Raw genomic sequence first — 22,872 nt, forward strand, 5'->3', positions numbered from 1 at the left:
CATCTTGGCATTCAAGGCCCCTATGACTTGCCCCGGACCCTCACCTTCACCACGTCCTTGCATCAGGGACCTCTTTCCCTCTGCCGCCCTGTATTCTTTCCCCCAGCGCCCGCTCAAGTCACGGCTCACCCGGAATTCCACTAAAGCCCCCTCCCCTATCCCTTCCCCGTGGGCAGTTCCCTCGCGGGTCAGCTCTGTGCCTCCTTCAGGTACCGCTGGTTGTCTCCCCTCTGGATGTCTCCCTGCCAGACGGGGAGCTCGGTTCCCTCAAAGACAAGGCTGGGTGGGGGCCGGGCAGGCCCCAGGCCACGGTGGGCTCGATGAGGAGGTAGGAGGTGGGGTGCCATGGGTGGCCCCCCCCCCCGCCGTCCTTTCCCGCAGTCCCAGAGGAGCGATGTCCGAGACCAGGGCATCAGAAAGGATGACAAGAGAGCCTTGTGCAGTCCCTAAAACAGGCTCTTTAATAACATTTATGTCTTCACTGAAGAGCTTCGCTTTTCCCACCCAGCGCCGGGCTGGGGCCGGCCGGGTCCGCCGGACGGACCGGCGCACGGGCACGGGAGCGACCGCACGGCGGGCGGCGGGGCCGGGTGGCCCCAGGGCCTTGGCGCCGCCGCGCCGGGCTAGTAGAAGGAATACTGGTTCTCGACGGCGCGCGTGCGGCCCCGCGCTCCTTCGCCGGGCGCGGCCTCCGGGGGCTCGTCGGCGCCTCCGCCCGCCGCCTCCAGGAGGCGCTCGGCGCTGTTGCTGCGGCTGCGCGCGCTCAGCGGGCCCTCGGCGGGGCGCGGGGCGGCCGGCGCGGACGCGGCGGAGGACGACGAGGCGGACGAGGACGAGGCGCCGCCCGCCTCCGAGGGCGAGGCGGGCGGGCAGGCGGCGGCGGCCAGGCTGGAGAAGTAGTGCTGGCCGGCCGGCTCGCTCCAGCAGGCGGGGGGCGCGGGCGCGGCGCCGGCCGCGGGCCCCGGGGCTGTGGCGGGAGAGCACGGGCGCGTCAGGGCGCAGCCGGCCACCGTCGCCCCCGCTGTCCCCAACCCCCACGCGTCACACGGAGACCCGCAGGGGCCGGGTGACCTGGCTCTCCTGGTTCCAGACCCCCTCCCTGGATACCCGATGTCCCACATGCCGGACACCCTTCCCGGCCCCTCCAACACCTCCTTCAGCCTCTCTCCGCGGGGCCCCAACTTTGCAGGGGATCCCTCCGTGCTACCTGGGAGCCACCTCCCTCCTCCTGCCCCCAGTCACTCAGGACTCGGACGGGGCCCGCGCCGCCACTCTCCCTCTGGTCCCGATGGCCCGGATTGCTTACACCTGCCCAAGACCCCGTGTTCTTCCCACGGAGGCGGGGTAGCAGCCTGTGGGTGCCTCCCTCCCCCTACGGCGCACCTGTCTTCTAGAGCCATCACATAGGCCACCTGGGGAAGTCTTACCGGGTGGGGGGCCCTGGGCCCGCACGTAGCTGCGTAGGGTGATATCTGCAGAGCCCCCGGACTCCAGAGGGATCGGGTGGGTGTGGAAGTGACGCAGCATGTCGAGGACGGACTGGAACCACAGGTGCTGCACGTGGCACTGCCCGTGGCTGTTCAAGGACAGGCGCAGGTGCTGTGGGCACAGGTGGGTGTGGTCAGCAGTGGGGTCCCCGGCCAGCCAACTGCTTTGCAAGCGCCTCTGGGGGTCATTACCAGTATCAAGGCTCACAGAGGCCATGCGGGGCTGTATCAGAGCCGGGGCACCTCACACACTGAGCCCCATCTCGGGGTCACTCCCCTAGTGGGGGGGGGGGCAGGGTAACAGCCAGGCTGGGACGGAAGCGAGCCATGCGTTTGGTCCCTATGCTAGGAGCACACGCCTCATACCCTCTGCACCCCCATCTCTAGTCTCAGTCCCAGAAGAAATGAAATGAAGAAATGAAAGCCCCCATGTTAGCGATGGGGAAACTGAGGCAGAGGGAGGGAGGGAGGGACTCCCTCCCCACCCCAGTCACAGAGCTAGGAAGAAAACTCATTTGTGTGACTCTCCCACCCCGGCAGGGTTTCCGGGGGGGTGGGGGCAGGGCGGTGCGGTGGGGGAAAGCAGAAACAACCCTGAGTCTAGCTGGGGACGAGTGACCACATGTCCTTCTTAATGGTGCTGCAGTGAGAGCACCGGGAGCACGAGGAGCAGGGCTGGTTCCTCCTCGGGTCTCCAGGGCCCGCATGTGACAGGTGCCTCAGGGGGATGAGCCACAAGCCAGTGGTCTCTAGTGGTGAGCCACAGGTCTCTGGCTTCAGCCCTGTTTTGCTCAATGTGTGTCCCGCAGGAGGAAGACCGGCTGTCTCGTGGGGGGCGAGAAAGGGTCAGAGATAGAAGGGTTTTAGGTTATGCATGTGACTCCAAGCCCAGGAGGGAAAGGTGGCCTGGCCCCCTGCATAAAGGACAGAGAAGCCCTCGGGGTGGGAGGCATGAAGGCATCCCCTGAATGAGTTCTGCCACTCAGCAGGGCCCATAATTGCCAGAACGGTGCGGTGAACCCAGGGAGCATTCCTGGCAGCCCAGGGCAGGGGCTCAGCGGGAGAGGAACAGTATAGTGGGAGGGGTCCTGGCATAGCCTCAAGTCTGGGTGGGGCCTTCAAGGACACAGGTCCAGGCAGAGCTGGGCCTCAGGGGGCCGGTGTGTCTCAATTTTCGGGAAAACCTTCCAGATGTTTCTTATCTGAAGGTGAAAGGAGCTGCCTAGGAGGTGTGCACGCAGGGGGCTGGAGGTCCTGCTCTACCCCACGACCAACTGGTCAAACCCTGGCCAGTCACCCACCTCTGAGAGGGCAGCAGTTGGGGCGAGTTCAAGGCCGGGTCATGCCCCAGGAAGGAGAGGAGCCTCCGGCCCTGCTTCACCCGCCCCCTCCTTCCCCTCACCACCATGCCCCACAGAGGGCTGGGCAGCATCCTAGCCTCTGGCTTGGGCATGAGTCAGATCGAGGCGCTCCCGGGAGGCCGCCTAGGGCGGTGTTGGCCCAGAAGCAAACTTCGGGCTGCTGGGGACAGCGTTAAGCACCCGGTTGCCAGAGGAACTGGTAAGGGCAGCTGCTTTCCAAGGAGGTGTCCCCGGGGGGAAGTGCTGCCTCTTCCATGCTAGGGCCACTGCTGCCAAGGAGAGATGCCCAGGGAGCCAGGGGAGGGCCTGTGCCAGGCCAGTTGGGGGTTGGGACACTGACCACCAGGGCAGGCCTGGAGCAGGAGTCCTGGGGTGCCCCCTCCTCCAGCAGGGACGGACAGGAACCGTGTCCTGGGAGGAGCCGGGGCCGGGTCTATTTCTTTATCAGAAATTTGGGATGGCCGGGGAAGCGGGGTTGAGGTTTCCGCCCATTCTGGTCTCCTTGTAACCACAACCCCCTCACCCCCCTCCGCCTGCCCCAACATCATTTGACTTTTCTGTCATAGTTTCCTTTGTACCTCATTATTATTAGCACATAGGGTCCTTCCTTGAGAGCCCCCGATCTGGGCGCACTGCTACCCCCTTGCTGTGCCCCGTCTGGATCGCCCTTCTTCACCTTGAGGATTCTCAAGGTCACTGAGCCCTTACTCTGGCTGTTGGGGTCGGGAGAACCGCTCGCCGTAAATGTGCGGCAGCCCTGTGGCCCAGTCCGCGGCCTCCCCTCCTGCCCAGCTCTTGAGGGCCCGCCTGGGTGTGGTTCTGTGATCCTGGGGCTGCCACAGGCCTGGCTCAGAGCTGGGGTGAACTGACCTGAGCAGGGAACAAGAGGGGCTATCTGTGGGTGGGTGGGGCAGGAAGGCCTTGGTTGACCTTGGCCCTGCCCCAGTGTGGCTATGGGCAGAGACCCTCAGAAGCCTTAGCGGCAAGCGATCTCCGGTGCACAGGGTCAAAGCGAAACCCTCAAAAGGACGCGGCCTCCTGTGGGCTCAGCCCCCAGTGGGCGGCTTCCGCATCTGGATAATTAAGAAGCCACATCTGGGGCTGAATGCAGCCCTCAGGGAGGTGAGTGGGGGGACGCAGGTGGGGTGCTGGCACGCCTGCGGGAAGTCAGGCCTGCTCCTGGGGCTCAGGCGCAACCTCGGGCCCAGGACCACCTCAGTACTCCTCCCTCAGGGCTGGCCACACTGCCCCTGCGCACCCCACCTCCCCCCGCGACCATCCCCAGCCGACTTGCCTTGGCTTTGCCCTGGAAGTTGAAGGTCAGCACGTACTCCCCAGGCCGAGTCTCACTCTGGCGGATCACGAAGAGGCCGTGGCTCCGGGGCCCTCCTGCTAGCACCAGCTGAGCTGCCCTGACCCGAGACAACGTCCCGTGGAACCAGGGGTAGTCGGAGAGCTCCAGCTCGGGCTCAGCCTCGGGCTCCGGCTCCGCTCCCTCCTCTCCTAGAGAAGGACGATGGCGTGAGGGGCGTGGGGGAGCCGAGGCGGGGAGTCAGTGAGAGAGGGCCTGCAACAGCTTCTTGGGTGTTTGCATGCAAAATGCTGTTGGAATGATCTTAGAACGAGTCAGGGAGCCAACCCAACCCACTAGTTCAGCGTATCAGGTAAACTGAGGCAGGGGGAGACCGACTACCCTGGAGTCAGTCCGTAAGTCAGCAGGAAACCTGGGAACAAGTCGAGTCTCCTTGTTCCCAACCCTGGTCCCAACCCTTCACCCTTCACTCCTTCCTCTGAGCATCTTCTACAGAATCGAGGGCCTGTGGGAAGGGTCACCTTCCCAGACTTCCCCATAAAAGCCAGAACTACTGAGCTGCCACGCGGTGTGCCCGGTGGGACGGAACGTCACGGAGTCTGAGGCTCGAGAAGGGCCTCAGAGGGAGCCTGAGGGCCCCTGTGGCCTGGGGTGTGTGGGTGGGGGGCAGCGGGCGGGATGGCAGGAAGGAGGCCCAGGGACAGAAGACTGTGCACACACCTGTATTACTGCTGTCCCTGCCCCCACCGCCTGGGGACTCCAAGGTCTCCAGGAAGGTCTCCAGCGGGACATGGGCCAGGGACTCCCCAACGCCATCTCGAGCTCGGCTGTGTGGAGCTGTCACCACGGCTGCCGTTGTCTCTGGGGGCCGGGGCAGGTCGCCTGCTGGAGAAGTGGCAGGTGGGAAGCACATCATCTGTTGAGCCATCCGGGCCCCAGCGCCCCCTCTGACCCTGCCCTCTGCTCCCCAAGCCCGCTCTGCCCATACGTACCGTCCGTCAGCAGCTCACAACTGCAGGAGGCCACTCGGCCAGCCAGGCAGCCTCCCCGGGCACAGGACAGCTCAGCGTCTTCCTCGCTGTCCCTGCGAAGGTGGGAGGCATAATAGTGTCCCACCACGGGACTCAGACCCCAACCACTGGCTGCTCGTGGAGCCCCCAGTGATGGCTGACGGCCCCATGGCCGGCGACAGCCCTATCCTGCTCCTCTGGGTCCCTCCGCCTCCCTGTTCCCCTGTCCCATACCATCAGCTTGCTCTGTGGCCACCGGGGACATGACTGAGCCATATGGGGAGGTCTCCGAGGCGCTGCAGTCCTCCCCGAGGCCACGTGAACCCTGCCCACTAACCCATGAGGGGCTGGCCTCGTCCCGGCACCCCAGGGGCTGTCCCTCAAATGATGGCAGGACAGCTCCCTTCCCCGCCCCGGCCTTTGTCTCCCTGTCCGTGACATGAGGTGTCTGGGACCCAGCCAGCTCCATAAGACCGCAAAGTGAGGTTCACCTTCACAGGGGCTGGGGGAGGAATGTGCAGGGCAGATGGCTGGGAGGGTGGCAGGGGAGGGATTAGAGCCATTTGGGGGATGGGGCAGGGAGGGGGGGGGCCTGGAAGGCACTCAGGCCTTTAATTGCGCTTCCTCAAATGAAGCTGTTAATTAGAAAGCAGCGGCCCCTCCCCCTGGGCCTGGCTCACCCCATTAGCCAGAAGAGCTCCTGCCAAATGCTCGGCTGTTGGCCAGCCTGCCCCTCCTACTCCTGGCCTCGGGATCTCTCCCGGCTCATGAAGCCAGCCTCCCGGCTGCGCCTCCGCACAGCTGACCGTAACTGCCCTCTGCTCACTCCCAGCCATGGCTGCCCACTGCCCCCAACCTACCAGCTTCCCAGGCTCTCATCAAGGACCCCCTCATCAGCTCTACGTCTGGCTGCTGAAAGGCCCGGCCATCCCCTCTAAGCCCCAGGCCCTCACACCCCTCTGCCTGGCTCAGGCCTGCTCCTCCTTTAAGTCCTGGAGGAAGGGAGGACTTCTACCAGTGCGCCTCTGAGCCCTAGGGCTGTATTCGGGGTCTTGCCTCTGTTCGGGCACCCCTGGCCCTTTGGGCTCCCCCCAATCACTGCCCGTGTCCTAGTGGTCTCAGATTCCCCTGTTGTAAGGACAAGTCTCAGTCCAACTTTCTTCTGGGTCCCTAGGCCTTGGCCCTGTGGAGCAGGTCCCAAAGAGCTTGTTGGGGCTGGGGGTATAGGTGACCCCAGCCGGGACTGCCACGAGAAAACCCACCTCCCAAACTCAGGTCCTGCCCTCACCAGAGACCCCTCCCTGTACGGGGGCACCACAGGGCACTACCCAGTCAGCCCCCTCGACCCGTTCTGGGGCTGCCCGGGCACTCACCCGGGGTCCACGCAGCCCTGGATGTCAGCCACCCACGAGTGCTTCTGCAGCGAGTCAATGGTCTCTAGGATGTACTCGGCTCCGTTCTCGACCTGGGGACAGAGTGGCCCAGAGTCCAGCCCTCAGCACAGGGCTGCAGACTCTGGGGCAAATGGCTCATCCCACCCCTCCCCCACGGGGGCTCATGGGCACGGGCAGCAGGGACGACAGTGGGGTCACGGTCAGGCACCACCCCAAGCCTAGGTCGGGGGTCAGCGGCAGAGCTGTGGCCGCACCTTCAGCAGCCCCTCCCTCCGGGACCCAGCAGTGGGGATCGCTGGGGCTGAGGTCCTGCCCCCCCCCCCGAGCTTGGGTCCTGGGGCCACAGCCTCTGAGGAAGCCACGCTGGCCTGGCACCCCAGAGATGGGACAGAACAGCACCCCAGCCGTCAGGCCCATGAAGGGCCGTCTGGCCTGGCATGCAGAGCTAAAGGCCTCCGACACCTTAGCGCCTGGAACCCTATCTCTGGGGCCACGTGAGCAGGACAGACAGTGCCCAGAGCGTCATCCTGCCCACGTGTGACGACGACCTCCTCCCAGTGAGGGAGGCGGCAGGTTTTCCCCATTTTACAGAGGAGAAGACTGAGGGACCGAGAAGGCAGGTGACTTGCGCGCACCGGCGCTCAGTGGCAGCACTGGGACCCGAACCCAGATCTCCGTGATGCCAAGGCCCCGGGCTCTCAGCGTACGGTGTGTGTCCCAGTGAAAATGCAGTTTGCTGCCTGCCAGCACCTTGGAGCTGGGAGGGACCTCAGAGACCACCTTCCACCCCAGTCTGACTAGATGGGGAAACTTAGGCCCAGCGTGGGGCCGACAGGTGAGTCCCTGCGTTGGAGCTCCTGGGTGCAGGCAGCAGCATGGTGGCCGGCTGGCTGTCGGGAGCGAGGCCCTGGGCCTGTCTCACCCAGCAGACAAGCATGCCAGGCGGGGAGGGACTACGTCCTCAGCTCCCGGGGGCCTGGGGTGACTCAGGATATGGGGTTGACACATGTTTGGTAAATGAATAAGGGAGTCTGTGGCTAACTCTGGGCCTCCTTGGGGACTTGGCTTGACAAACACCCAGTGCTTTGAGGAGGTCCAGGGCCACAGCCCTGGCAGCCGGGAGCTGTGTCCTCAGCAACCCAAGCCGGCCGCCCTGGCGAGGCGGAGCCTGGGAAAAGGATGAGCGGCCCCCAGACCCACCGGGGTGCCTCCCCGCCCACCCTCGGTGCCTTTGTGCCCTCTGTGGGACCGGGCCGGTTCCCACACTCCGGTGCCCAGAGCCGGGGGCATTTGCATAACTGCCACAGGCTACAGGGTGGGTATATGCTGGGTCCAGTTGGGGAAGGGGGGCGAGGAAGTGAAACTCAGGGGAGCTGCACCGGGCCAGGAGGAAATGGGAACGGGGGGCCCCAGACGGTGGGTGACACCCAGAGCCCACGGCGCTATAGCCCAGATCCGGATTCAAGTCCTAGCTGTGTGCCAGACACCTGTGGCCGGTCCAGGGCCCCGCCACCAGAGCTCCCTCCCTGGGCCCTGCAGCTAACTTCTCACCTTCTCTCCCGCGGTAGCCTCAGGCTGTGCCGCCCACGGCGACGATGGCCTGGGGTGGCCGGGGGATTTCTGGGGCCGGGGATGGGGCTCACCTTGAGCACAAACGTGTTGTCTTTCTCCGGCATCTCCAGGGGCATTGTCGTGCGGACCTCGATGATGGCCGAGAGGGGGATGCTGACCTTGGGCCTGGAGGCCTGGGAGGCCAGAGGGGCAGTGAGAGAGTCAGCCGGGTCTTCTGAAACGCTCTGCACCCTCCCGCCCCTCCGAGGTCAGGGCTGCCCTCAGCTGGGAGCATCATGGCGGCCTGGGCTCCAGTTCCCAGATGGGTAAGTTGAGGGAGCTTCTGGGAAACAACCTCTGAGCGCCAAGGGGATAACTCCACCCGGGCTGCCCTCCTGCCCTGTGCACCCACCACATCTGTGGTTTTCACATTTTTGACCATGGCCCATACCAAGCAAGAGATTTGACTTTGGGACCCACTACATGTGAACTTAGGTAAGAATGTCTTTGGAGCAACCATCTCACCAGACAATATTTATCCTGTGTAATGGGGTAAGATAATCTCAAGTTCATCTTAGTACGCCTGAGGAAAAAAAAAATGCTGCCCTCCCCCCTTTAGACCAGACTTCCCAGAGTATGGCTCTGGAGTCCCTGACTTAGAACAGGGCTCCTGGCCGTGTCCCGGGTGGAGGAAAAGGGACCAGTGTGGGGTTTAACCAAGGTGAGCTGTCAGGGCTCCCATGGAGGGCCGCTTGGCCCTTCCCACTTTGCTCCAGAGCTCCTGGCCACGGCCCTAAAATCCCCCAGGCCTGGCCTGAGACAGCTTCCCAGCAGGGCTTGGGCTCCCGAGCAGGGACTTTCTCAGGAGGAAAGGGAAGGGCCACACACTGGGTGGGCAGGCTGATGGGAATTCCTGGTAGCCCTGGCCACCAGCCAGCGGGGGCAGGGCTGGGCTTGGAGCAGAGACCGAGGGCCTCAGCGGACCAGGGCAGGCCATCCCGCCACCCAGTGGGGCAGGGGGTCATGGTCCCAGAGTCGGGAGAGCAGATACAGACGGGACGGTGCGGGCCCGGACTGGGGGCTTTAGCTGGGCTCCCACTGGCCGGAGGGGCCGATTCCCGTGCCTGGGCTCTGAGATGCGCTGTCCTAGCTCAGTGAGTGGCCTCTGCCCCTGCTCTAGCCACACCCCACCGTTCCCATTCCCCGGCCAGAGCCAGTAGGGGTGTCCCGCCTGTAGTCTTTGCTCCCTCAGCTCATGCCTCCAGAGAGGCCGGTCTTGGGGGCTCTGCTCCTAGTGGACACTGAGACAGTCCAAGCTTCCCCTCCTTCAGGCCCCCAGAAGTCCCACTGCCCTCTCCCTGAGGTTTACCATCCCGTCCTACACACGCAGGTTTCCTGATGGCTTCTGATGGCATGGGCCGGGCCCACTGCTCCCTGGCTCCCCAGGGCTGTCCTGGCAAAGGGCTTCCTGCAGGATGAGGGTGCAGGTGGCCAGAGCCTTGACTCATGGAGCCATGTGAGAGGGAAGTTGGAGGACCCCGGGAAAAGGTCCCTGAACCTACAGACCCCATGCTCCTGGGCTCTGAGGGTGCGGCCAGGCCTCCAGGGGCAGAAGGAGATCTGGACCGTGGTGGGGTGCACAGAACTAAAAGGCATTGGGAGGGGGTATCAGGAGGGATGCCCCGTGGGGGCTCACTCACCTTGGGGCCCAACACATTTGGGGAGCCTGACCTGAACCCTTGCCATGGGTATCACCTGCCTTCCACGGGGCTCCCTCCTGAATTCACAAATACTTCCTTGGGAAAAGGAGGGTCCAAGGCCAGATCAGGGGTTAGGAACCCAGCTGCCTGCCTTCCTGCAGGTGCCCTGCCCTCCGCCAGCGGTGCATGGTAGGACAGGAGACTCGGGGAGAGGCCCAGCCCCTGCGCCCCTCCCCCCCAAGGGCAGCACACGCTATTTACAGCCGGGCAGCTGTAACTGCCACTCAGGCCCAGAGGCATTGAGCCCTGGGCCTCTGCCCTTGCCCTCTGGGTGACTCTGGGCCAGCCCCACCCTGCCTGCCCCACTCACCAGGGCTCGGTCTCTCTCTGACAAGTGGTAGAGCTGGACTTAGTGGTCTAGGAATTCTCTCAGGGGCCTAATGGTGGGGGCCTGGCAGGGAGAAAACCCTTGGGAAGTCTGGGTCCTACAACTCAAAGGAATACGTGGGTTTCCCCGGGAAATCATTTTCTCCAGAGTCCACGCGGCTCGTGGGCACCCAGCCTTAGGGAGCCCACACTCTGCCCCTCGAGTGGGGAGAGGCAAGAAGGCGCACCCAGAGTCCTGACAGCCTGGGAGATGGAGAGAGGCGTGAGGCTCGGGGTGACTAAAGGTGCCAGGGAGTAGAGTGGGCCCGGGAGTTGGGGGAGGGCCGGCTGGTTCTTGGGGTGCTGCCAGCTGCTGTGCCAGCACAGCCTCCCCCCTTTCTGAACCTCCCAGCGCACAAGCAGCTCCCATGTCCACGCTCCTCCGTTCTCGGGACCACCAGGGTAGTGGGTATTAATAGCCCGGCTCTGCCACCCACCAGCTCTGGGACTTTGGACAGGCCACACCTCCTCTCCGAGTACTCCTTTGTTCTTTCTTCTGTGACCTGGGGACGTGATGCCCACCCTACAGGGGGTCTGGGTGATGAGACTGGGCACCACGCTTAGGGCTCGGTGTGCTGGGTGTCCTCAGAGAATGGGCACTATTGTTCCATTGATTCCCACTTTCCCAGTACGGCAGGTCTGCCATCCTGGAGGAGGCCCGCAGCTGCCCCCGAGGCTCTGATGGCCAATCCCCAAGTTGGGGAGAGGGCAGGGTGCTCTCATGGGGTCAGCAGTGCTGGAGACAGCTAGATGCTTAGCTTTCAAAACCTGGGCCAGGGAAGGGCCACTCACCAGGGGCTGGGCTGCAGCCCGGTGGGTGGCGGGACGACAACACATTTAGGGCACCCTCCCTGAAAGTGCGACTGTCACTGGTGTTTCGGAGGCCCCAGGGGACAGCAAGCCATCAGGCAACGGCTGGAAGTCAGCCCTGGCACCCTCAGTGGCTGCCTGGGTGGGGGTTGGGCACTCACCTTGGGTGGCACGAAGAACTCCAGCCGGAAGCGCTCGCCGGCCACTGCCCGGCGCAGGAGCAGGCGGCACTTCTGCCACTGGGCGGTGCCGCCGGAGCCCGCGGCCGCGTCGTCGGCCACCATGAAGCGCAGCGCGCCCTCACGCTGGATGTCCACCAGCTCCACCTTGGCCGCCAGCGTCCGCGACAGCCGCAGGCGCCTCGTCCACTTGTCACGCGGCTCCGCGGGGGGCTCGGCTGCTCGCGGGGCGGCGCCCGCGTCGGGCTCGGGGGAGGCGCGCCGGTGCCACATGTCGCGCACGCCGTCCACCACGCAGAGGCTCATGTTGCGCAGCGAGAAGCCCTTGCGCACGCGGGCCTTGGCCACCGCCTGCGTGGACACGTCCTCCGAGCTCCGCGAGTGGCCGTAGGCGGCCGCCTTGAGCGCCGCGGACCCCGCCGGCTCGGGCTCCATGGCGTCGGGGGGCTCAGCCGCGCCCCGCGACGCCGGCCCAGCCACCAGCACGCGGCGCACCTCCTCCCCGAAGATGTCCAGGAAGTTGGCGGCGAAGTGGCGGGAGAAGGAGGCCCCGGCGTCGGGCGTGTCGTAGGCCGGGTTGTCCCGCAGGAAGCGGCAGAACTTGTGCGCGAAGTCCACGGCGGCCGCCTGCGCGTGCAGCTCGCAGAACTGCCGCCAGTCGGGGACCGGGGCGGGGGTGGCGGCGGCGGGGCCTGGGGCGGCACCATTCATGGCTCCCGTCCCATCGCAGCCCCCTGCGGCTGTGGGCGACAAGAGCGGGAAGTGACTCTGGGGCCTCAGCACCCACCGGCCCTCTCCCTGGGACTCCCTGGGGCTATGTGTGGGGGGTGGCGTGGGCGGGGGGCGACATCCTGCAGCCATTCAGAGCAGAGAGGGACAACCAGGGAGGTGAAAGGCAATGTCTGCAGAAGGGGGTTTCCTCTTCAAACGGCATCCTCAAGGTCATTTCTGGGGCCCGTGGAGGTTGGGTCCCTGGTGCCTAGAGTTGAGGTCCCCAAGAGTCTCCTGTTACCTATTTCCAAGGTGACCTCTTCTGAGGGCCCCCAGAGACAAGTAGACTGGAAGAAGTCATGTGCACTCCTCTTGGCTCTGCCTTTGAAATATGCTGAGAACTCAACCCTTCCTCCACTCTCCATCAGGGCTGCCCTCCGGGGCCCCACACGACCGCTTCTCTCCCCTGCCCTACGTTAGCAGCCTCTTCACTGGCACCCCGGAACTTCACCTCATGCACACCGCCCCTACCCGCCCCCCGCCCCCGTCACTCTGTTCTCCACCCAGGAACACAGTCATCGCTCCTAAAACAAGACAGATCAGGTCCCTCCTTTACTCATAATCCTGGATTGCCTCCCATTCCACTCAGAGTAAAAGCAGAAGTCCCACTCATAATCCCCACAGTGTCACATGATCTGCCTCCACTTACCTCCCGGAGCGTATCTCCTGCCACTCTTCCCACTTACTCTGCTCTGGCTGCTGCTGGGTTGCACCCCAGGGCCTTTGCACCTGCAATTCTGTCTTGCACTTGCCTGGCTCGTTCTCTCTCACTCTACACTCTCTCAACTCCTTCAGGTTTCTGGTCCTATACCATCTTGTCCAGTAGCCTTCCCTGACCCCAGTCTACTGAGAGTAAGGAATGTTCCTACCCTACCCAGCACTGCCATCTGCATGTCTTAACGCTTGCTTGCTTTTCTCCATGGTGCTTATCCCCATCTGACACACCATTTGTTCCCTTGCCTGGTTGTGTTGTCCTACCCACCCCACCCCCCCCCCCCGCTCCCCACCACACCCTTCCCCTGAGAATGCAGTTTTAAGTGGCTGTGTCCCCAGTGCTGGGCCCATGGTAGGCATGGTAAACACTGAATGAATGGGGGTGCCTGGCTCGCTCAGTCAGTAAAGCATGTGACTCTTGATCTGAGGATCGGGAGTTCAAGCGTATAGAGATGACTAAAATAATAATAATAATAATAATAATAAAAAAACACTGAATGAACAAATGAATGTGTCTGGCACACGTTCACACATGGATGTGTCAGGCATGTCACAGCTGTCACGGCCTAAGCCCTCGCACGGGGCCTGGGATCACGCAGCTCGTTAGTGATGGGCCTGGGATCCTCCCCCTGGGTCCAGGACCCCGGGGCTCACCCCTCCAGGGCGGATCAAGTAGGACCCACTTTTCCTACTGGCACTGAAGACACGCTGCCCTCTCAGACGGCTTTCCGTCCCCGTAGTCTGCGTTCTTCCCACCTTTTGGGATCCTGTTCCCTCCAGAGCTCCCATCCAAACCTGGCCTTCCTGCAGAGGTCCTGATGTAGGGACTCCGGCCGCTCATCGGCCAGCTTCCTCGTTTCCAGGCCTGTCCAGCCTTTATTACAATGGCTCGTCAAACTACTGCTCAGGCATCGGAGGCCTTGCCTCCTTGTCCCCCAAGGGAGCCACCACTCCTGGGGCAATGGTCCAGCCCACTGTGTTTATATATCCTACCCCTGCCCCCAGGCCAGGGTGAAAATTACTAGTGGGCAGAAGGTGGGGTGGTGTGGTCCCACCCTGCCTTGGGGAGCCCCTGTCTGAGGGGCTCAGGGGAACTAAGAAGAGGGTCATGCCCTCACCTGTCCTCCCAGGATACCCACATTTCCTGGAGTGGTCTTTCCCTTGGAGCTCCCGGGAGCACCCATCTCATCTCTCCTCTGGGACCCAAACTCTGTAATTAAACGCCTCGTAAAGATAGCTACCCGGCTTCTGTGCGATCCTCTGTGGGGCCTCTGGGCCGCAGGGCCCCGTGGGAATTCCCGCTCACCTCGGCCATCGATCTGCAGTCAATAACCACAGGACAGCCCCAGGGAGGACACGGGCCACTTGATGAGGCCACTTAGCACAGAGGACAGGTTTCCGAACCAGCCGGGCTGCTTAGAGACTCCTGCCCGGTACTGGGGAGGAGGGCAGCAGGGACTTGGGCAGGTTCCTGGAGTGGGGGGGGGGGGCTCTGCACTGGCCCTTATGACAGTGAAGAGAGACGTGAAGAGTGACCCCACTGCAGGGATGAACGGTAACTGGGAGGCAGACCTTCAGGACATAGTGGGAGGGACTGGGGGAGAATGGGGCCCTCTGGTCTTCCCTTCTTCCTCTGGCTAACTCCTACTCATCCTTCAATAACGAATCCAGGGGCCACTTCCTCCAGCCTTCCCTGACTTTCCCCCTGCCTCCCCCAACCATGAGGCAGGAGTGTCTCCTCCAAGCTCCAACAGTCCCCTCCCAGGACCCCCTCTAGCAAGGTGCCAGTTACGGGGTGCTCCAGGCTTCCGTTCCCAGGTCCGTCTCCCCGTCTGGCATAGACGCTCCTTGGGAGCAGAAGGCAGGCCCGAGTCATGTGCCAGGAATGAGGGCAGAGGTGGGAACGCACCTGCCACCACCACTGAGGCCTCGAGGGAAGGCTGAGAGCCAAGGCCCTGTGCTGACTTGCTGAGGCAGCACATTTGGGGGGTAGGAGTCAGGGGGGAGCTGTGAGGCCCCGTTCCTGTGCTCCAAGCCCATCCATTCACCCAGCAGGGCCGTGCTCCCTATAGCGGCCGCTCCTCCCACTGGACTGCCGGGAGGCTCATACTGGGTCACACAGCAGCCTGTGTGAACACCTGTGTGCCCCACCAGGGGCTGGGGGGTGGGGGTGGGCAGGGAGGAAATCAGTCTCAGTGCACATCTTTGCACAGCAATCCCTGGTTCTCCCCATTCTTCCTGCTGGGTGAAGGGGCAGAGCGGAGGGACAGGGCCCTGGGGGGAGGCTCTCACAGCGTGGGTCCCGGCTAGTCCTCACAGGAGGTAGGGGTGGGACTCAGAGAACCTGCCATGGACATGGTGGCCCCGGTCATGTCCTGGGTAGGGGCTGGCCTGGGAGGCACTGGGAGGTCAGGCCTGCCTTGACCTCCCCTACCCACCCTTGCTGGCTGGCCAGGAGCCTGGAGGCCTGAAGCCCAGCCCAGCAGCCCTCAGCGTCCCGTGGGTCTAGTGGGGGCTACACAGAAAGGACAGGGGGTTAAGCCCTCCAGAGGCCAAAGTTAAAAGCAGCAGGGCCAGCAGGGAGCCCCGCACTGTGTACAGATGGGGAGATGGAGGCCCAGATGTGGCTTTCTGTGAGGGGGAGGCCACTAGCCACAGAAGAGGGCTCAACCCCAACCCAACTGTCCTTGGAGCCCAAGCTGGGGATGAGACCAAGAGCAATGAACTTGGCTGTCCTGGGCCAGGCCTACTGGCCCCACTACCCCCTGGGTGAGGGATGCTGATCACAACACCCACCTCTGAGCCTGCTTGCTCACTTTAAGATGGGAAGGAGAGCCACCCCTTCCCGGAAGGACAGCATAGGGTGTCCGTGCGGCCATGGGAAGAGGCAGGGGCCCCCTAACCTCTGCATGATGAAGCCAGGAGGCCTTTCCAGCCTTCTCCAGGGACCAGCCAGTAGACAGGTCCCTCTCCCATTCTGCAGGTGGCCAGACCCAGATGTGGGAAAAGCAGAGCCTCGGGGGGAAGGGGATCCCAGTGGTACCAGAAGCAAGGCGGGCGAGTTCAGTCTGGCCCCCGCTGTCTGGCTGGCCTGGAAGGCTCATGGATGAATCCAGCTGGCCCTGGGCTCTCCCTCATCCAGCAGCTCCTTGGGGATCCCCCTGGGTGTTTGCCTGTGCCGCTCCCCTGCTTGGATGGCCGTCTTCGCTCTACTGACTACTGAAATTCTCCTGGGCATTTAGACTGCGTAAAACTTTTTTTCCAGAAAGCCTTCCCCCTACACTGGCCCTCCCTCCCTGAGCTCCCATGAGGTCCCTGTGGCCCTTGGCCCTCCTGCTTCTGTGGGTAGGATCCCAGTTCCTCTGCCTATGGCCCCAGGGAGCTGGAGAGACCTGCTGAGTCAGTACGGGAAGGCGCTGGGCTAGGCAACAGTGGGCTCGCCATCTCAGTCCAGGCCCTGTGTCTCCTCCGGCCTTGGCTCCCCACCGGTGACATGGGGGTGCTAAGCAGTGGCCTCTAAGGCCTGGGGCTGTCATGGCCCTTGGACACCGAAGACTGGGGTCCCACTGTCACCCCGCAGGGACCAGGGACGGGCAGACGTTGTGTCTCATCTTCAGGCTTCTCCCGTGAGGACTGGAGCTGGAGATGAGGGGCGCCTACCCGGACAGGCCACCCTCCCCTGATCCATCACCCCGCGGGTTTTGAGGCTCCGCTGACCTGCCTGGCTCCTGCTTTCTTTTCGTTCCCATTTCACCAGGGCTGCAGCGTGACGGGAGGGAGCTTCCGGGAGGCGAGACGGGGGAAGCCTAATCAAGTCCTTGCCTGTCACCTTCCCAAGCAAGGGCTCTCCTAACCCCGAGGCCCGCCAAGAACCCAGATGAGAGACCCCGCCCCCTAACCGGTTAGAGGCCTGGGAGAGGGGGCGGTTGGCCTTCCGGGGGTAAAAATAGCGTTCACAACTGCAGTACAAAAAAAAGGCCGGTCATCAGCCCCCGCCACACGCAGTTCCGGACCCCACGGCCAGGTCATTCCTTAAAATATTGATGAGGCAGCCTAGCCACCCCCGCTAATGGGCGGGTGGCGCATCGATCCGCCCCGCAGCGAGCAGAGGCCTGGGGAGCGGGAGACACCAGCCTGGCCCGCAACCTGCAGGGGCCTCGGGGCCTCGCGTGCGAAGCCCAGCAGCAGCTTCTACCTCCACGGGGAGACAGTCTACCCCCGGGGAAGGGAAGGAGGCCCTGCAGGGCAAGCTAGCCAGCCAGCACCTCGCAAAGCTGGCTTGACCCTCCTCCTGCCCCCTTGCTCAGCTCCACGCTCAGGGGAACACCTGGACAGCCGAGTGCCAACAGGGTGCTGGGGGTCAGAAATGAGGGTGCTGTTCTGCGCTGGGGTGGGCAATGGCCCCCCAAGAACCATACACAATGGGGAAACTATGGTCTCTACCTGGGGCCCCCCAACACAAGATGAGGCCTCACTCAGCCTCAGCCATGCCCACTGACATCCTGTGCTCTGGGCTTCTCAGGCCGGGCCGGGCCTGGCTAACCCGACGCCACACTTGACCACGAACGCTCCTTCTGTCCTCTGTCGTGCCGTTCTTCTAGCTGACCTCCTGGCCTCTGGGGGGAGGTCCCCTGCAGCCCCCGCCCTGCACCCCTTTCCTCCACGGGACACAGACCACATCTGGGCTAGTCCTTCCTCCAGGAGTACCTGCCACCCACGGGCTGGCTGCCTGAGTTTCCCCTGGGAAGGAAGGCACCTTCCCTGTGTCACTGTTGGGCATTGGCTCTCTAGGCTAGTCCCCAGCCTGCCCTATCCCCAGAGTGCGTCCCCCCAGGGCAAGGCTCTGAACCAAGGCCTCTGAGGGTGAGGGGTGGCTGGAATTCCCCAAGCCTCCCACACAGCGTATCTGTGCTCACCCCGTGACCCCGGCAGAGGCACAAGTGGGCATCGCTTCTGGTCTGAACAACCTTGAACCTGCTGGGACTTTGCTCCGACCAGGTGTGGGAGGAGGGTTCTCCGGCTAATGACGGGGACAGGTGCAGAGTCAGAGCCCCTGGGACTCTTGCCCTGTTTGGGTAGCAGTGGGTTGGAGGGAAGGGCGCTCAGGTGGGCCTGGCTTTTCCGAGCATCAGTGTCTCTAGCTGGGAAGGGGACCACCCTGCTCTCCCACGCGGGCTGCCTCGTGGTCCAAGGCCCATGTAGACAAGCCCCATTGGGGGGTGGCTGCGGGAGTGGGAGCCGCTCTGTGCTCGGTGCCCTCCCCCATACCTTTCACACGCTGCCAGCCTTTGCCCCTGGGGGAGGGTGGAAGCCCTCTGGTGAGCCCCTGGGCTTTCACTGATGCCCCCAACCTGGATAAGCCCTGCTGGCTCTGGGACCTGCAGACCCCCCGGTCCTTGGGGGCCCCCAGGTGCTCCCATCAGAGGCCCCACTGCCTGCGCATCTCCCCCCCCCCCGGTCATCTGACCTGTGGGACAGTGCAGAAGGTTAACAGCCTGAGATCTGGGGGCGCTGGGCTGGTTCAGTCGGAAGAGCCTGTGACTCTCGATCTCGGGGTTGTGAGTTTGAGCCCCATGGTGGATGTAGAGACTGCTCCATAAGTAATCGGTTAAGAAATCAAAGCTCCTCTGCTTCTGTTTGGTAAATGTTCTGCATCCATTCCCTCTTGTCCTCTCACTGCTCTGAGCAGATGGCTACAGAAGCCTCCTCCCTGGTCTTCCTGTTTCCCACGGTCCCCGCCAAACCCCAACAAATCCAGGCTCCACAGTGGGGCCAAGGTCTTTTCCTAGAACCCACACCCTATTGAGCTACGCCCCTGTTTCAGAACCTTCTTCCCTCATATGTGCCCCGCCAGAAGAGAGGATTCACTCACTGCACAGATGAGGAAATGGGGCTCTGGCAAGCATGGTGACTGGTCTGTTGTTCACTGGGTTCCCACTGTGTGTCAGGAGACATGCTAGGGGGTCCAGGGTCAGAGAATGGGCGAGAGGGGAGGGTGAGGTCAAACTCAGATCTGTCCCTTTCTGTAGCATACGCTACTTGAAACATGGCCCTATCCCTGGGGAGCTCTCCTCTGAGGGGATTCAGGGTGGGGGGACCCAGGCCCTGCCTCAGGAAAAAGAAGGGAGATGCCCACCCTGAGAAGGGGCACTCTGATAGGAAGGAAGACAGGCGAGTCCTGAGCTGGGCCCTGGAGGAAACAGAAGTCAGACAAGCAGGCACTAGGGCCCAGGACAATGATTTATGCTGGGGTCTGGGGGCTTGGGCAGGAAGCCCCTCCTCCTTCAGGAGCACCTGGTGCTGGACAGTTCCTGGAAAGGCTCTGTAGGTGGAGTGCAGGCTGGGATGGCTCCAGCTGCACTATCCCTGCCTTCCCCAGGGAACAGAGCAGAGGTACCCCCTCTCCAACGTCGAAGTCTCTCCTTCTCTCTCAGTGCCATGGATCTCACCTAGGCCTAGATTCATACCCTTTCCGGACCTGCCTGGCCCAGCCCCTGAAACCTGCAAGACACCCACCCCTTCAACTCCTACTACCCACCCCATCAGTCTGCCTTCTGACTTTTCCATGACACACATACCAGTGACTCCCAACTGAGACCTCAATATCCCCCCCCCCCCCCCGCTCAGATCTGAGTATCCCAGACCTCTGGGTACTATGGGTTCTTATAAAGCTTCCTTTGGGTCTTTCTCTGAGCAGCTAAACTCCCAGCCTGGCTGATCCCCAGGCACCTCAAACTCACCACTTCCAAGTTCTTTTACATCCTCTTCCTCCAACCTCTGCTTGTTCTCTGCTCCGAGCCTCAGCACCCAGCCCGGCATTGCCCCACCTGCTCCAACTCCTCTGCCCCAACAGCTGCCAGGCCCCTGAGCTGCTGGAGGCCTTGGGAACACCCCCTTTGTCTTGTCCCCGCCTCACTCTCCTGGCCTCTCTACAACAGCACCAGACCATGACCCCCCGCAGGTGTTGTATACCCACCCCCAGGGGGGCCCTATCCACAGAGGGTCCGAAGGATCTGGAGAATGGGGTCCAAACCCTGCATCATCCACAAGAGTCAAAAGATAATATAACCCTACACACTGATACCCTGCCTAGCTCTGCCCAAAAAGGTGCAGGCCGTAACCTTCTCTAGATAGAATGCAGCCACGAAACAGACCTAACCAGGTGAGGGGGGAGGAGAAACTTTGGGGAGGAGCTTCCCCAAAGCTCCACGGCTGCCACCTTCCCTTGGTCCCATGTGAACAATGAGGAGCAGGAAGCGAAGCAGGCTCCAAGAACTCCATGGGCATGGCAGCCAGGAGACCCACAGCACCTAGAACCCCAAATTCCACAACCCAGGATGGGCACACAGTGGAAGAGGTAGTGGGCAGGATCTTGGTTGAGTGACTCTGGCTCAAGTGATTTCACTTCCCTGAACCTGTTTCTTTCTCTGTAAAATGGGGGTAATAATAGTACCAAAGCCACAGGGCTAGTGTGAAGATTATATGAGACTTGGGACATCAACTCAAAACCAAAAGCTTGGCCTTGGGGGAAGCCCACTCTTCGTTGTGGTTGTGTGTGTGTGTGAGTGTGTGTGTGCACGCGTGCACGTGTATTCTCCCTAGGAGACCCACTAAGGAGGGAGGAAGGGCTTAGAAAATCTCGACACATTTTCCACAACAGGTAAGAGGAAAAGCATGTATATATGAGGAACCCTTGACAACTTAGAACCATTTAATTAACCCGCTTCAAAATCTCTGACCCACCATGTGCATGCCCTCTAGAGGGAGAGCGGAGTAAAGGGAGCAGAGCAGTTGGTGGGAAACTCTGCCTCCCAGACCCCCATAAACGGCCGGACTCATGTCAGCCTAAGAGCACTGCCCCTACTATCAGACCTCTCCCAAAGTTCCTAGAGCTGGAAGGTTCTAGGTCACTCCCCTGACCAGTCGCCTCCTGGATGGAGCAGGGAAGCTAGGAAGGAAGAAATCTGTTTAAAGTGGCAACAGAGTTGGGGGGGGGCGGGGTTCAGGTCACATCCCTCATAGAGGCAACCAAAGCCTCTTAGGGAAAACTCGCCTCCCTCCTTCTGCCCTCACCCCATGATCAGTGGCCTGTGTTTGAGTGGACAACTCTTGCTGGCCACCCAGCTAGGAGGGAGGCAGCACCATTTCCATTTTACAAGGTACATAATGGAGGCTCGAAGTGCAGAGGCAGTGTTCAACCCGGGTCTGCCTCCCAGCCCTGAGGTTCTCCCCTGCACCAAGTCGGTGTGAACACCGATTCTGGCTTATCCCTGTTGAGTTACTCCTGAGGCTGGCTGCCGAGCCGCCCTGAGGATCCCAAGGGACGGCAGCCACTGCAGACTTCTCCCTTTAAAGACCTCACTTCGTGGGCCGATGGGGGTGCCCGGCCGGGTCCCAGCCTCTGCTTGGCCTTGGCCCGCTGAGCTGAGCGCGGGCCCCGCAGGTTCATCAATGGCTGAGGCCGGAGGGCCTGAATGGAGGGCATGAACCCGCCCCTTCTTAAAGGCGCCGGCCTCTCGGGCACCCACAGCGGTCCTCCCCACTATCGAGGGCGGTCGGAGAGCTCCCGGGGTGGGCGGACCGAACGGGCGACCGTGAGAAAGACCGCCAGGGCCGAATGGAGGGCGTGCCGGCCGGGCGACTGTGGACTGGATAGGGTCTTCCCGGGGCTCGCACCCTCCTTCCAGGTTGGCCCGCCCCCCTCCCTCGCAGCCCAGGGAAGAGACCCGGGCTCCCTCGCGCCGCTCCCCAGCCAGAGACCCCTCCTCCAGGGGCCTCGCTGCGCTCGCCTCACCGCGGGCCTTGGGCCCTAGGAGGGGGCGGGGGCGCAGCTGCTCCGGAGGCGGCTCGGCCCCTCCCGCCACTCCCGCCCGGCCGGGGAGGGGGGAATACGGCGAGGGGGTCCCCGCCGGGGGCGCATCCCCTCCGTCGCGCTCCCTCCCACCCGCGCACACAAAGACGACACGCGCGGACCAGGGCGCGTGCGGCCGCGCTTCCCGGGGCAGCCGTGCGCACACACACGCACACCCTCAGGGGCGGCCCGGGTCTGGGGAGACGGACGAGGGAACCGAGGACAAGCAGACCGTACCTACAGGCGCTCAGCTGCGGCCGGGCGGGCCGGGGCGCCGGCGGAGCGCTGCCCCGACCGCGGCCCGGCTCCCGGGGCCCGGCGGCTCATGGCCCGCGGCGGGTTCGGGCTCCCTCCGGGCGGGCGCCGGCGTTGGCTGGGGCTCCTCCTTCGCTCGTCCGCAACCTCGAAGGCTCGTGCGCTCCTCGCGGGCCCTGCGCGGCCCCGGCTCGGCGGTCCCGGCGGCCGAGCCCCGCGCGCTGCGAGCCCAGCCCCGCGCCGCGCGCGCCCCGCCCGCTCCCCCTCGTGCCCCCCGCCCGCGCGGCGCGCGCCTCCTCGGCCCCGCCCCCGGCGCGGGCCCCGCCCCCTCGCCCGCCTAGAGCCGCGCTGGCCCCGCCCCCGGCGCGCCCCCAGCCCTCTGCCGAGCCTGAACCGCGCCCGCGGCTGGTGCTAGCTACCTTCGTTGGGGCTGCGGCGGCGGCGGCCGAGCCCCGGGGCCCAGCGGGTTAGGGTCTGGCCTGCGGCCGCCCCTTTTGGAGCGAGAGCCCCCCGCTGCACGGAAGCGCGCCCTGGAACGGGGTGGGTGGGGGCCGGGTGGGTGGCCCGAATAGTGGGGTGTATGGGGGCGTCGGCGCCCCTAGGGATGGGCGCCCGGCGGAGGCCGCCGCTGTCTTGGCTCTTGCGCGGCGGGAACAATGGGAGCCTCGAGGAGGCCCAGATGTCGCAACGGGGGAAGTCGACGTCTGGTTCTCATAAATCCCGAGGGCGAGCACCACGCCCTCTTCTTTCGCCGCTCCCCGTGCCGGAAATAGCCCCAAGGGCTACAGGGAGGGGAAGACGCGAGCACTGCCCCATCTACGCACCTTCACAATGATGGGGAGACTGACGCCACCCGGAGAGATCTTCAGAAGGGGCTGATGGGGACCAGACACAGACCTGGCTTCTTCACCTCCGCTGGATTCTGCAGCCCCAAAACCCAAGGCATAGGTTAGGGCAGACACCACTCTGGCTAAGAAAACAAAGACTCCTGCTGGTCCTTGCGGTGCAGTTGTGGACTGACACCTGGCAAGCTGGGGCCTCCAGGGGCCAG

The 22,872-nt window shown here is 63.4% G+C and overlaps 1 protein-coding gene across 1 annotated transcript; it reads right to left on the minus strand.

Annotated features, from left to right (window-relative positions):
* Window positions 1-623: 623 nt before the first annotated feature.
* On the minus strand, window positions 624-22,664 carry SH2B2 (SH2B adaptor protein 2; the record flags this gene model as incomplete). Its single annotated transcript, XM_080830551.1, has 9 exons — window positions 22,646-22,664; window positions 11,213-11,970; window positions 8,208-8,309; window positions 6,544-6,635; window positions 5,153-5,244; window positions 4,881-5,042; window positions 4,143-4,351; window positions 1,428-1,599; window positions 624-967 (listed from the first exon to the last, which is right to left on the minus strand). Exons 2-9 carry the CDS (start codon window positions 11,939-11,941, stop codon window positions 624-626), a joined length of 1,902 nt encoding a protein of 633 aa, XP_080686677.1. The 5' UTR covers window positions 11,942-11,970; window positions 22,646-22,664.
* Window positions 22,665-22,872: the final 208 nt, after the last annotated feature.

The sequence above is a fragment of the Martes martes genome, assembly GCF_963455335.1.
Source record: "Martes martes genome assembly, chromosome: 18".
Taxonomy (NCBI): Eukaryota; Metazoa; Chordata; class Mammalia; order Carnivora; family Mustelidae; genus Martes; species Martes martes.